Raw genomic sequence first — 14848 nt, 5'->3', positions numbered from 1 at the left:
GTGCCTTCACCCTACTACATTAACTAAACAGTAAGGAGCAGCTGTATAGTAGAATAGGTACTTATGACAATTAAACAATGGAATTAGGACAGTTGTCAGGCTAGTGCAGTTACTATTGAGTTAACATTTTGTACCATTGGATTGGCTGGTTGGTTTGTCTGGGCTTTAGAGATGAGCCAAGTCTCACTGGCTTCTGGTGGAAACTAGAAGCTAGATTTCAGAAGTAGCCACTTCTGAAATAAGGAGAGAGTCCACCATGAACTAGTGCATCCAGCAGTTTATTTTGTCACAAGTCATTTAGTGTATCACTTTCCTATTACAGCTTTTGTCCTCTTCAGATTTTTAAAGAGAGCCACTGACACCAGTGCAGTGACCATCAGGCCAAGGACCACAGTAGCTGCTGCAACTACAGTGGTCCATGCTCCTTCTCTCAGTGGAGTTTCTTCTGTAGGGAGGAAAAAAGGTAGAACCACAAATTAGTGGCCAGATTATGCCATAACTTGGCTTGGCAACAACATGCCTCAGTTAGGTCAAGGAGAGGGTATTTGTTCCATACCTTGGGTTGAAGGCCATTCGTCTGCTACAAAGCTAACAGGACCAGGTAAGCTTGCTACACCGGAGGTCTCTGCTTGCATCACAACAACATCTGCAAGAGATTAGTCACCACATAATTCTGACTAACTGGAGTCTGGAAACCCACAAATAGCCAGTTAGCTTGCTATATATTCCAGTTCTGTCCAGAGACCATCAATAGGAATGCTTCAAGGTCTAGAAAACATGGTCTACAAGAAGGTGGAAAAGTGGGTTCTTTAGTCCAGAAAAGACAACCGAGCGGTACCTTACTTTGACATGCTTGAAGACTTTCCACTGATAACAGTGCTGGATCACCTTTATAAGGAGAATCAATCAGGGGCTTCAATCACAGCAAGGGATGTTTAGGTTAGGAAAGGTTTCTCTCCTAATGTCTAACTGCAAGGGTAGGCAGGCACTGGAACAAAGTTACCTAGATGGTTTGCAGAATTGGTCACTGGTGGTTGTTAAAGGAAAGTAGAGCTGGGCTAGATAGTACTTAGTCCTGGTTGAGTGCAGGAGACTAGGAAACCTAGCAAGTTCCCTTCCACACCTACATTATTCTGCTGTGGTAGGACAGCATGTTTACGTGACATTCTAGTTGCCAGCAGCGATTAAATCCTACCTCGTTTGTTTCTGGCTGAGGGAGGACATCGTGTTGAACACAGAGGGGAGTCTGGATGAAGTCCGTCACAGAGAAGGGCACTGCAGTGGAAGTACACCTACAGCAAAGATAAGGGAGAGACATTTGGAGCACAGGAAGCCCGAGCCTTTAGCTAGTGCTAGAGGGACTGCACTTACTAGGCTAGTGAGAGCCTTGTCACCCGCTACAAAGGCGAAGGTCTTCACTTCAAATCTCTGGCGATAGTTGGGATAGCTGACTGCTAGGCCCACTGGGTGAAATGCGGTTCTGTAGTTATCTAGTTCATAGTCACACCTACAGGAGATCATGTAGAAAGGCGGCTTCTCAGAGAGATTTCAACTGACCTCAGGCAAGAAGAGTCTTGGAAGGTTTGCGTCATTAACATTCCAGTTTAATATTTAGTCCATGACCCAAGAGACCCTCAATACTGTTCCCTAGAGATCTGCCAGAGCTTGGAAGCCTGCATTAGGACAGCAATTCATTGAGGTTTTGAGTCACTCAGTTTGAGCCATTAGAGTGACAGTTGGCATTTACACACTGTACTCCTTGAGCATGTGCACTCTCAAATGTCTAGCTTGACCTAAGGCTAGAGCGACCTACACTTTGTGGTCAGATCATAGCCAGACAGCAACCCTTTGCTCCTACATCCATGTGAGGAACATGGCGCTCACAGCTCCAACAAGCCTTTGCATAGCATTTCAGGGAAACACTTGAGCAGGCCGGCCTCACCTGTGTTCCTACAGGAGTTGGAATATACCTACCCATCCACAACAATGTTCCACCGGGGCAGAGAGCTTGGATCTTGCGATGTTGTTGCCCAACAGTCATCCAGTACCAGTCGGATGTTGGGGTCATTGCGGTTCAGAACTTGCACTTCCAAGAAGATTGGTTGCCGCAGATATTTCACAATAGGGTACTGGTCGTCACTGTAGGGCTGCATGTAGGAGTCATCTGAAAAAACCAAGTACGGCAGAGTTGACAGCCCAGTTCACAATAGGTCGGAATCTCAATCTAGAGAGATGAAGCAGCCAGCTATGTAAGAAGTCTGGTACTGTAGGTGCATAGAAGGACACAGCTAGTGGGTGCTTTAGGTGAACTCCTTGCACAGGGAGAGAAAAAGCCTCCTAAACCCAACATCCCTATTGGATTCCCCCATAGCAAGAGGCTCTATTAAAACCTAGCCTGCCAGGTCTAGGTCACAGACCAGCCGTGATGGAATCATGCCACCCCCGGATATCAAAAGGTCTCTGGGTCTACTGCTCTGGATAGTAGGGACCGAAGAGCTCCCTTGACTATGGAGGGAATCACTTCATTTCTGCCCTGGACACCATTTGCGGCTAGATGCAAGCTTTACCTGGATAGATCAGCAGGATCAAGGAGAGAGGACCCTGGTTTATTGAAGAAACTGGAGGAGGGAGACTGCTTATCCTTATGCTCAGGGACGCATCACCACTTTTGTAGGTGCACACTACGGTCAGCCTGAAGGACAGAATGCGCAGCATCAGGTTAGCTGGCTATTTGCCGTCAGTCACTTTGCTTAGTGTTGCGATGGGCTGTCACCAGCAGAGTTGTGGACTGACCTGAATTCACTGTCCCTAGAAATCCTGCGTGGCGGTTGATCTGCCCACAAGGCACGCACTTCATTCTCATAAGTCGTCCTCTCGCCTTCAAACTACAGGGGATACAGGAGTCTTAGTGACTGCCCTGCCACTGGAGCGCCTTTAGCAGTCAGTGTCCTGACACTTACCCTCTGCCTTGTCCCACACCTGTTCAGTGGGACGTGAAACCGAACCATGTCATTTGAGGGAGACTTGAAGACTGGTTTGCATGTAGGATCTCTTAGCCTGATGGTATCCAAGTCCAGGGCTGGTTTTGTCCTGTCACTCTGTACTTCAAAGTCCATGTAGCCATCCTGAGTGCACACAGCAGCTGAAACATTCAAGGAATTGGGATGGGTTGCTGTAGGGGACTCCAGGACATGGGGCTATGGCAGCTCCTGCCTCAGTTCAGTGAGGAACTACACCCAGTGTTTTAGCTGAGCTGTGTGTGCAGGGGCCCTGACGACCCTAGGAATTTTTCTGCACCTACTGGGATGTCCCTGGTCTCCATTTTATAGAGCATAATCTGGAGGGCAAGGATCCTGCAACAGCTCATGCCCAGAAGCTCAAGGACCCATAAGCTGCTCACAAAGCAGTGCTCTAGGAGGATGAATCAGATTGGAGGGTAGGCTGGAGTCTACCCATTAGCCTGCCCTAACCAGCTCAGGCAGGGGAACCGGGTGTCTGGTTCTAGTCTACCACCTACTCCGTAGAGCAGGTGAACAAGGGCTGGGTGTCACTGCACCAGAGCCAATCCTTATACTCCCTTAAGGGGAGGAGCAGGGCAGAACAAACAGCCCTCCAGTAGCTGCTGACTGGCTGCAAAATGGGGGGGGGGGGGGGGAAGTCCTCAGATGGAGTTGTGATTGGTTGTGCCTTCTGCCACCTCCATGAAAAGAGAGCTGTCATTACTACGTGGATTCTCAGAGGAGGAGTTAGGTGATCAGACTGTGTGAAGCCTCCCATCACCAAGCACTAGGTCATGTCCAGGTCACCCAAATGTCAACCCAAGAAACAGCCCTTCCTTTGCTGGTAAGGACGTCTATATATGGCCCAGGAAACACGACCGCAACTAAATGGGCTCCAAGACAAAGGTGCAGAGAGCCCCTACATCGGAAGTTGCGCTTGCCAGCTACTAGGAGTTTGCACCAGACATATCTGCACTTGTAGCTGAGCTCAACCTGTGGCTAAAAAGTGTTCCCATCAAAGAGGGACCCTCCAGATTCATAGCGTAATGTGCTGAGGGTTTACTCAGTCTCCTGCATTGAGGAAATTCATTTCATGGAGCCACTGAGTTGCAACACTGCAAATCTTGGAAGCTTGACATCTCTCCTGTTGATCAGCACTTCAGGGACAGCTAAAACTGCACTACTACAGAAAGAGTTCCCAGAAAAAGCAGACCGTCTCACCTATTGGTGCATGTTGGTCACAGGGACACTCTGGATAAGTCACCATTGACACCATTTCTCCATGGAAGTTGAAAGCTAATCTTAGAGATGCCATGTATGACTGAAGTCCAAAGCAGCTCTCCTCATACAGCTGGAAGAGAGGGAGGCCATGACAGTTTGTAGCAGTTCTGTCCCCTTGCAGGACAAGTTAAGGCTTGGCCTCTGAATCAGTCATTTAGACAGGACTAATCTAGCCAGGAATATTAGTGTCTCAGAAGGATACTTATCCGCCATTCTAATACATCTCCTGGGTCAAGTAATAGGGATTTGGAGAGTTTAATATCAGTAACTGACTGAAACTGAAGTGTCTGTTCATGGAACGATGCATGTTAGACCTAGATGGACCTTCCAAGTGAGCCATTCAAGTGTACTTTTGACCTTACAGAGAGTCAGCATGTGGTCCATTTTCTTTCAACTGGAACTCTCGCTTACTTAGGGGCATCAGATTGCAGCACGCTATGTTCTGTCCACAGAACCATTCCTGACCCCAAACGGACATTATCAGCAGCAACACAGCATGGTATTCCCTCCCCCTTCATATCTAAGCCTATTAGGCTAGCTTCCTCTTGTCCTTGCCTCTCATCCCATCCATTAGGCATGATCTATATCCTTCTGGAGAATTTCAGGAGGGTGCTTCAGGATTAGGAGTAGCAGACATGACACCTGTCCAGGCAAGCCCAGGGGTTGAGATACTGGCATGACAAGACAAGGGAAGGATCAGGACTGGATACTAGAACAAGCAGCCTGAATTTGATGAGGTAGCAAGGGGTAGTTTGTTGACAGACCTTGCTAGAATGGTCACCAAGGAAGATTTCTAGGAGATGTATCTGGAGGGCACTGGTAGAGATGGGGCTTGTGGGGATGTCAGGAAGGAGGTTGCCATAATGGAGACAGTTCTAGCTGTATTAGAGGTTATGCTTAGGAAGACTGAGGTGGTTGTGGGGGAGGGGAGGGGTCACAATACATACAGCTGCCGAGTGGTGGCATGAGAAGGTCTGACTGGAGTCAATACCAAGGCACTGACCAGACAGATGCCTCCATCAGACTGGTTGTAACTAAATCCTTCTCTACTCCATCTGTAGTCTGCACTTCATTTCAAAAAGAATGAATGGCAGTTGTGACCTTTCCTAAAGGAGAGATTACTAGTTTGTAGGGAGCTTACTCTGGACTTCAGGATTCTTTTGTTGATGTGCAGCTTCACGCCCCTTCTTGTGTCCAGAGCAATTCCATTTGCTTGGAGTTGGGTCATGGGGATGTTTCTGTTGTCTATACTCACAGCAGAGAGGATCCCTGGGAAAGCTGGGATGGCAACAGTCATGTGTGTGGAGTTACAGGTTGCTGGACCTGCAAGAATAGCTCTGTTAGTTTCCAGAGACATTTTAAGGTACAAGTCCCTCTCGGGTCAGAGGAAGGACCAGCTTCCTCTGTGAGGAGAGGAAGTTTTACCTGGTGCACAGATCATTCTTGATTCTACAGTTAGCCGCTGGTCAGGAGGCCCATATGAAAGCTTGAGTGGCACAGTATATAGCATCTGGTTGTCTTGCTGCAGAGGATAGATACGGTTGAGAACAGCAGGTTATTCACAGTGCAGTTCCCAGTGCCAGGTATAAAAGAAGTCAATTAGGATTCAGTAAGCCAGGCTGTAGTTCTGGAGAGACTGCAGATGTTAGCCACTGGAGTTACACCCTAGCTGTTTCACGTTACTCCTACACAGAGGAGTTCTTGGGAAGGGTGTACACGCTCCATTCTAGGCCCTCATGCACCACATGGATTCATAGCCAGAAGTCAAGCTGCAGCTGTTTCAGTAGGCAGGCAGCTCTCACACTCCCATTTCCAGATGCCCTCATGGACTGCATGTAGAGTCAGACTACCCTAATAGCTCAGACTAGTGAGCCTCAGAAGTCTGAGACTTCTCAAGGTTTCTATTTATAGACACCATCATTTGCCTATGGCAAGTTTTGCCTTTTGGCCTCTAGACAGTCTTGTGCACCTACCTTGTAAGAGGTGACTCCAGTTGCACCAAAAGAAACCTGGAAGATTAGGTTGTTGCTGTCAGCTAGGAATGTATACCCTTGCTGCATGGCTTGCCTAAGGCTTAGCCTGTGTGTTCGTGTTCCATCGTCTATGGACAGTATCCAGGCCATCTGAGATTCTGTAGTCTGCAATTTGAGACTTCTGGTCAGTCAGGCATAAGGTTTTTCATTACCGAGCCAGGGGGTTATTGTTCTTATCTTTAAGAAGCGTTAAGACTGCTGTGTGTGGCAGCTTGGCTAACCAACACTAGAGAGATACTGAAGGGTCCAGTTTAGCAACCATCACCAAAGTGGCAGTTTCTACATGCAGCGGTTCTACTTTAGAGGCATGTTATTTTGCACACCCAGCCCCCATTTTGACCAAAGTTTCATACCATGTGTTCATCAGCAAAACTGGGAAGGAGTCTTGGAAATACAACCTGAAAGAGAACGGGACAGCAGCTGACTTCAAAGCACACTGTTCAAAGAGAAGAGGATACCAAGCAAGCTTTCCATGGTGAATGGAACAAGGAGCCTCTAACCGATAAGAGGAATGGAAGCTTTCAGGGAGTCTGAGGAAGTGTGCTGCAGTGGCTAGAGGCCTGGCTTGTTTCTGGAGGGACAAGGTGGGGAAGCAGCAAATGCTCTTCTCCCCCTGTAGTTTAGTGCACCTGTGCCCAGGTTGACAGCTACTGACCATTAGCCAATAGAGGGGTCTACATAATTCAGTAAGCTGTGCCAAGCCTAGCCAGGGAAGCCCTTAGAATACACAAAGGAGGAGGTAAAGGTAACTAGCTAGAGTTTTTACAACTAAGAAGGCTAGTCTTGAATCTGAGTCTTCCCAGAGATCAGGAAGGGGAAAATCCACTATCATCCTGCTAGTCAGTCAGTTTTATTTCCTTACTCCCACCACCCAAAGAGAGTCTACAGACACATCTTTACGATTTGACTGAGATGCCATTGAGGTGTCGGACTCCTCTCTACAGCTGAGAGCAGTTCCCTTTCCAAGGGATTGTCAAACTGCCCCACTTACTGCCATGAAGTCTTTAGTACAGTTTGTAGCTCCTGTAAAAATAGTAGGGACGACTTCATCTGCTTGAAGAGAATCACAGCCAATACTGTAGGTTACATTCTTGTCCCTTGCAATGGTTTTGTTGAGCACCAGCAGCTCTAGTCTCAGCTGGTGTTGGTCATGCTAGAGCAAGAGAACACACTGGTCAGAATAAGGCAGTGGCACAGTTTTACATTACTAGAGGTTGCCTCAGATCAGCAATTAGAGCCAGCCCTCAGAGGCCACATGTTCAAGTTGAGAATTTGCTTCAGCTGAAGTTGCTGTCTATAGAAGAGGCAGGGTTAGTTTTTAAAAGTGGCTCTGTATTTGCATTGTTACTCAAAGGAAGGAATTTGATTTGTTGGGAGCCATTCGATTAGTCATTATTCTATGGAAGCACCACCTCAGTGGGTGCTCTGGAGAGAAGGAGTCTTCCAGGAAAGAGAGATGGTACATTACATACCCAACTACAGTGTTGGGTCACTTAGTGGGTGTCACTTTAGAGCCTCTGTCAAGTGAGCATGTTCCCAAGGCAGAGGGACAGTTTTACCTCTAGTCTGGTGCAGTTCACATACAGAGCAGTTAGCGTCAGCCTCTCATGATCCACCGTGTAGTCACAGTCTACAATCTCTTCACCACTTGCATCTAGAAAGAGTAAGCTGGTCAGCTACGCTGCTAGAAGTTGCCTTGAGAACCTAGCTAAACATGCAGCAATACCTACCAACTACATGGACCTGCCAGAAGTTGCTTCCAAGCTCTCTGGGAAACCCAATCAACATTTTGTCAGTGTGACAAGACACCGTCCCTACAAGAGGAAGTGAGCAGTCTGATATCAACTCCTTGCAACACAGGATAGTAGACAGCATACAGGCTGTTAGTATGCTAAAACCCACTCACTCCAGGTTATGGAGAGGAGTATCACCCCAGGGTCAGTAAAACTATCCTATCAGCCTCAAGACAAGTCCACCCCCACCCCAACCATGATCAGGGGAATGCCCTGGTTACCTGGGAAGTCTAGAGCCATGGAACTAGTAACACCAGCTGTCAAGGGCACTATAAGGCAACCTAGTAAAAGAAGCAGCCTGCAAACAAGAGAGAAGATGCTCAGAAGCCAGCACAGCAAACAGAACCCTCCCTATACACAACCCACCCCACACTTACCACATGCTGTAAAAGGACCAGCCTAGCTGTAATACAGGCAACCTCATGGCTGAGAGTCAAGTCAAGCCACCCACATGAAGACACCAGAACAGCTCACCTCCTACTCAGCTACAGGGGTTATATAGGAGGGGCTGCAGCCCCAGCACACCAACAGCTCTTGGAAAACACCTGGGATGCTTCCTCATCACCTGCTAGCAGCTGACTCTGAGGCTGATGGTTTGCACCTGGCCCTGTTCTGTGCCTCAATCAGTGAGGAGGGGGCGGCTTAGGGTCAAAGCTCCTCTTTCAAGGGGATTGTATGCCCCTTTGCACAATTTTCTGTTTCCCTTCACTTTTAAGATGATTTTTGGTATCCATTTTTCCTTTCACCCTGCTCTTCCACCGCCTTTCCTCCTCCGCTGGAAGATGGGGCAATATAGCTGACGAGCTAGAAACAGACAAACCCTTTGTGTGGCAGCCTTAAGCTCCCCTAGCCCTTTGCCCCTTACCAAGGAGAACACTTGGCATTGCTGGGCTCTTCTGCCCACTAAAACAGCCTTGTGCTCAGCCGTGGGGTTTGTAGGTCATCCCACACTTGGGAACTATCCTCAGTAGGCCCCGCCCGGGAAATCTTCATTGCCAGGGTAGTTCTGTTCAGGAGTTTGCCCAATATCGAGTTTGCCATAACTGTTACCAATGTGAATGAATCCTCCCAACCCTCGGGGAAGTAGAGGAATGGTAGTTGTCAGTAATAATCTGTATGTAAGGGGACTGTTGCCCCCTTACTAACATTCAGTGGGGGTGTTTTAGTTGCTAGCTCCCAGTACTAAAAAGAGGGAAGGGTCGATGGGTATGGTGAGCACCTGAGGAGAGCGAGGGGGACCCTGGGCAGTGGGCAGTGGCCCCAGCACAGGGAGATGCCTGAGCCAAGAGGCTCTGCAGGCCAGGTTTGGATCATAACCCCGACAGGGTGGGGGCGACACCGGGAAGAAGGGTCCTACCACTTAGAGTCTGAGAGCGTGCGGCCACCACCAGAGCAAGTGTCCAACCCGCAGCATCCCCACAGCACAGCCAGGGCCTGAGAAGAAGGCCTGGGACTTACAAGAAACAGACTGTGAACTGCCCCGACATTCCAGAGACACAGTTTGTGATGTTCCCTGCCACAGAGCGGGTTGATGTGTTTCCTTTAACCTTTCCCATTTTTCCTTATTCTTTTTAAATTTAATTGTTGATTAAATAACTTGCATTTGCTTTAACTTGTATGTAATGGTCAGTGGGTCAGAGAAGTGCCCAGTGCAGACAGAGTACCCCGGAGTGAGGACACCTTAGCCCCTGTCCTAGGTGACCACAGCAGGGTTGGGGGGTCAAGCCCCCCAGGAATCCTGGGCCCAGCCTTGTTGGGGTTACGAGGACTCTGCCAGACAGGAGAGTGGAAGGGGCGTCCTCAAGGGCAGGGAGGCCACTGGGTAAAGGAAGTGGGAGTGAGGACTCAGATCCTTTCGCTAGCCCACTTCACCGGGGTAGTGCAGAAGTCTGGAAAGTTCCCCACAAGAGCGGGACTATTCCCGCGCTTACATGTATGATGGAAAGGCCTAGAAACACATTGTTAAACCCTATTCTATAGATGGGGAAAAGTGAGACACAAAGAGATCAAGTGATTTGGCCAAAGCGACTTAATTAGCATTTGCTTTATGGTAGTTTAATTCCCCTGCTAATAGTGCATTCATTGTCCAGGCCACTTCCCTACAGAAATGAATTATGTGCCTGGCCTGCTCCCATGATGTTCTTCATGAGGTCCTGCAACTTGCTGCCACCCCTTAGCATTTACTGGCTTTATCAGGCACTGAGGGTACTTGGTTACTTGCACAGCTGGTTCCTAGAGTGTCTGTACTACTTATTAATCAGATGGAGCTGCAGTTTTCAACCTGGGGTCCACGGACCCCTGGGAGACTGCAGACTATGTCTAAGGGGTCCAGGAAAGGTGACTAGGAACAGTTTCAGATCCCCGAAAAGGCATTCTGGTTTTCTGATTAACCAAAACTATGTGAATGTGTTTGTATTTGCCTACAAGTCAAAACCTGGAAGTGTTGTCATTACTACAGATGCCCACAGTTTCGTGCTCTTTCTCACGCCACATCAAATGCTGTGCTGAGCACGTGCAACATTGATAGTTAAATCCTGTTCAGTTTTCAGTCTAAGATTTATATGGTAGGAGTCCCCAGATCACAGGGTGAATTTCAGTCACCTCCCTTTGAAAATGTTGAGGGGGTCTACCCATGAAAAAAGGCTGAAAACCACTGAGCTCCAGGAAATGCAGCTTTACTAGTAAGGGCAGTAGTGAAGGGGATTAGAGAACTCCTGCACTAGCTGTGCAGCTGTTTACAAGATATGCATTTGCAGTTTTGGAGATGGACATTGGGCTGGATTCATGCTGTAGTAGGGGACAAAAGCTAAAGGGGAAACAAAAGGAGATTGTGAGCTTTCATTGCTCCCCATGCATTTCCTTTTGCCTGAGGTGCGGTCTCCTAAAGTGTGCTGGTTTATTTCCCCCTGGGGAAAAGGCCCAGAACAATTTAGCTGTTTCTTCAGCACAGGGATATATGAGCCACAGTGCAGGCAGAGGGGCCCACCCGCTTCTTCCAGAAAAAAAATATGTTCCATGGTTGCTCCCTAGAACAGTCCCTGGGGGGCTGCAGCTGTATTCACACTCCCCCCGAGTAAGCCACATATGGCGGTTCTGTAATCCTGTAATTCATGCCAGTGTGGGCACCACTCCTTCCCCACCCACATCCAAAGCAGCCCTGCTAGGGACTGTCGTGTTAGACAGTACTGATTGCTTGGGTACTGTACAAAGAAAACCCAGCAATGAACTCATCCATTCACACACACAGTAAGCCTGCTTAGAAGCCATGAAGATTGGTTTTGACCAGGTACTATGAGAATCACTTAGAGGGTGCCAGCCTCTTCAGCTGCCCCATGCTTTCCTTCCTCTACCCATGGCAGCAGGGGAGGGGAAGGAAAGTATTGGGCAGCTTTTACGCCTTTTACAGTACTAGAATGGCCTCGACTCCTACGGCCAAGTGCTTTGGCCAACAGAACTGGCTGGGCCTGTTTATGTAGCTTCCGTACAACTGGAGGCAGAGCTGTAGTTTACATGGACAGACTGCCTAGAGGGAAGCAAGGGCTGTGTTGGTTCCCGAGCTGGCGTTGGGTTTGACACTACACCAGTAGAAGAGCAGAGGATAGGCTGCTTTTAGAGATGGTTACTTTCAGGTACCAAGAACACTAGCAGGGCTAGGTCTGGTCATCATCTGTATAATAGTGCTCTTTGCAAGCGTAATGCATACACTGCAATTGAAATTTGGCTATATGAAACTAGCATTAGTTTCCTTTCCACCATGCTATTTCAAGTCATACGCTAAGTGAGATAGCAGAGCTTTGAAAACCGTCTTTGCTCCCTGGCATCTCTTCGCACCCCTTGCCAGGGGCAGCAGCTCTGCATAATTTGGGGTGGTGCCCAGAATGGGTCCAAGTCCCACCCCCACACACCTGCCTCAGGCTCTGGGAGGGAGTTTAGGTGCAGGAGGGGTGCAGACTCTGAGAGAGACTTTGGGTGCTGCATGCAGGCTCTGGCCTGGGACAGAGAGTTAGGTTGCAGGGCTAGGCCAAGGATGAGGGATTTGGGATGCAGAAAGCAGGCTGCCCTGGGGCTGGGGGCCAGAGAGGAGAATCCCCCCAGCCCTCTATCCCCCTGGCAGCAGCAAGTACTGGGGAGGGACGAGGGCCCCTCCCCAGCACAACACTCATCCAAGCCCTCCACGGCTGCTGCTCAGGAGGTGTAGCCAGGATAATCCCCTGCAGTCAGGCGCAGCAGCCACCTCAGATAGTCCCCAGTGCCGCTCCCTTGTAGCTGGCAGCAGCCAGTGAGGGAGCGTACCACGGAGCTGCAGGGGGCAGCTGCCCACAGCAGGCAGGGATGCTCCAGGTGAGGCACACAGGGGTGGCAGGTGAGGCCTGCCCTCAACATTGGTGAAGCTGGGCCCTCCCAGGCCCTGAATTTTCTGGAGCCTGGGCACCATGGGCCCAAACAACTCACTGCCCCTGCCCCTTGCACAGTGTAGGCAATATAGAGAACTATATACAGGACTAGGCCTCCTAATGGAGTTCTTAGAGCAAGGAAGGAGATTTACCTAGAGAGGTACTGTGGGGAGTGGAAGGGGGAGAAATCCTCACTGGAAGCCCCCTCAGATTCTGCCAGCAGCCCTCTAACAGTGCTTCCTCACTGCTATTACTTGAGCTTCCCTTGATATACAAACATGAGAAATGGAGTAGGGTTAGGTGACAGGAATACTCAGGCATTCCAACAAAAGATCCTCAAACAGCAAAAGAAACGAGCACTGCTCTCATCCTAAGGTAGCTATAGTTAGCCTAAAGGATTATGTGGGGGAGGAAAGTAGGAAGCAGTGAGACAGTTACAGTTATTCATGCAGAGAAAAAAAAATCACAAGTTCAGACAATTTATCCCATTAAATTCTAACTTAAGAGAGAAAGCACAGAATTTTGGGGGGGCTGGAGGGGGGAAGATGTGTAGTAAGTGTTCCGTTCCATAGCACTAGAGATCCTAGCAATTTTGCACATCTAGGAAAGCAGCAGCTGTAGAGAATACAGTCACCTTAGACGCTAGTATAGTGATATCTGACACTAGGGTTAAGCTACTGTCCAGCCCCAGCGGAGAGGGCCCTCACGTTAATTATGCAATTGTGAGGAAGTTTGCTTTTCAGTTGTTTCTTAAACCAGCTAAGCTACTCAGCCTTGAAGGGGGTGTAAATAGCCTGATGAAAAGTTCACTTTAAATCTAATGATAGAAGTTAGCAAGAAGATGGCTCTATTCTCTGTCTACCCTGCCTTTTTGGAAGTATCCTCACTGATCTTATCCTTGAAGGTCTAAGGCCATGGCCAGAGGAGGTAGGGACATTTACATTTTCCAGTTCAAGGTAGCAACTGTGCCACAGTTGCTATCTGTTATGCAGTAAATAAGCACCCTGATTTTCAAAGTAAGCCAAAAAAAGCTCAAGCTAATCCCATTTCAAAACAAGACCCCAACACTGATTAGATCCACCTGGTGTGGAGCCCTGACTCTTCTTCCCCCTGCCCCAGAGGCAATAAAAAAAACAAACCCACCCACCCCCCAAGCCAAAAACTAAGCCCAACTCCTGCATTCCCACCCCCACATGTTTCGCATGGAACTGCCTATTCCTGATCAATTGTCACTTGCTGCATGTAGTGTAGGTACCTCAGCCCACATGGAATTGTCACAGACGAGATGTTGCCAAAATAACCCTGTCAAAGACTCAGAAGGGACAGGGTTGATTTTAGCAAGATCTTGTTTTTGACGGGTCTACTTTTCTAGGTCCAGTAACTGGTCAACAACTGCTGCGTGGCTCTATGTTTTGTGTAGGGCAAGTATTGCCAATTCTGAAAATCAGGACTACAGTTTGTTCTTGCCTGCTGCATCTTTGGGAGCTGGTGTTCACAGAAGACCACAGCTATGGAGGACAGCTTTAATAAACCCCTATTGCTGGCCTAAGTTTAAGCCTAGTGTAGTGGCTAGTATCTGCAAGAGTCACCACCACTATGCCAGGACACTTGAGCTACACAGAGCGTGGCTGGAGACCCTAGCCCTGCAACGGGATGGGTAAGCTAGAAGAGTAGCAGAAGGTTGACAGACAGCACAATATTTTCTAGAATACAGTTGTCTCTTCAAAAATGCCCCGTAGTGTCTAGTGTAGTGAGTCCAATTGCTTTTGTAATAGGCACTATGAGTGGTTGGTTTCATTAGTGCTAGACATGGCGCTGTTGGTATAAAGAACACAAGATCTCCTAAAACGTAGGGCTAGTACGCAGACTCTTGCAGATCTACCTTGCTGCTACTGCTGATGTACTGACAGGCATTAACTTCTACTGGTTGAGTTGTGGATAGGATCAGAGGAAACATGGATCTCTTAAACTCAAAGACTAAGTCCCAGGGTTGTCACCTTAATGAGGACTGTAGGTTAGGTTGAGATTAGGCTCAATCTCTCCTTGGTGTATCTACAGAATAAGTTGCTCGTATTTTAGAGCCCAATACAAGTGCCTTCACCCTACTACATTAACTAAACAGTAAGGAGCAGCTGTATAGTAGAATAGGTACTTATGACAATTAAACAATGGAATTAGGACAGTTGTCAGGCTAGTGCAGTTACTATTGAGTTAACATTTTGTACCATTGGATTGGCTGGTTGGTTTGTCTGGGCTTTAGAGATGAGCCAAGTCTCACTGGCTTCTGGTGGAAACTAGAAGCTAGATTTCAGAAGTAGCCACTTCTGAAATAAGGAGAGAGTCCACCA

General features: G+C 48.3%; 1 protein-coding gene across 3 annotated transcripts; it reads right to left on the bottom strand.

Annotated features, from left to right (window-relative positions):
* Positions 1–262: 262 nt before the first annotated feature.
* LOC119567287 (zona pellucida sperm-binding protein 2-like) lies at positions 263–8589 on the bottom strand. 3 transcript variants are annotated; one of them, XM_037911805.2, is made up of 18 exons: positions 8484–8589; positions 8328–8404; positions 8044–8127; positions 7873–7967; positions 7305–7466; positions 6667–6711; positions 6254–6418; positions 5706–5802; positions 5422–5603; positions 4221–4350; positions 2961–3142; positions 2794–2885; positions 2568–2692; positions 1975–2164; positions 1372–1507; positions 1196–1292; positions 557–646; positions 263–445 (listed from the first exon to the last, which is right to left on the bottom strand). In XM_037911805.2, exons 1-18 carry the CDS (start codon positions 8528–8530, stop codon positions 306–308), a joined length of 2136 nt encoding a protein of 711 aa, XP_037767733.2. In that variant the 5' UTR covers positions 8531–8589; the 3' UTR covers positions 263–305. The 3 variants fall into 3 exon arrangements, 2 of the variants coding, with proteins under 2 accessions (XP_037767733.2, XP_043380380.1); XR_006284528.1 differs by lacking the exon at positions 1372–1507; XM_043524445.1 differs by lacking the exon at positions 8044–8127.
* Between the last annotated feature and the right edge of the window lie 6259 nt (positions 8590–14848).

Source organism: Chelonia mydas, chromosome 10 (genome assembly GCF_015237465.2).
Source record: "Chelonia mydas isolate rCheMyd1 chromosome 10, rCheMyd1.pri.v2, whole genome shotgun sequence".
Taxonomy (NCBI): domain Eukaryota; kingdom Metazoa; phylum Chordata; order Testudines; family Cheloniidae; genus Chelonia; species Chelonia mydas.
The sequence above is the reverse complement of the archived record's forward strand: the minus strand, read 5'-3'. Positions and strand labels throughout refer to the sequence as shown.

Excerpts from the sequence above, each read along its gene's own strand:
- LOC119567287 (XM_037911805.2), bottom strand. The coding sequence starts at position 8,530 with ATGAGGTTGCCTGTATTACAGCTAGGCTGGTCCTTTTACAGCATGTG. Across the intron at positions 7,467-7,872 it reads TGAACTGCACCAGACTAGAG|CATGACCAACACCAGCTGAG; the intron begins GTAAAACTGTCC and ends CTCTTGCTCTAG. Across the intron at positions 1,508-1,974 it reads TGGAACATTGTTGTGGATGG|GTGTGACTATGAACTAGATA; the intron begins GTAGGTATATTC and ends GATCTCCTGTAG.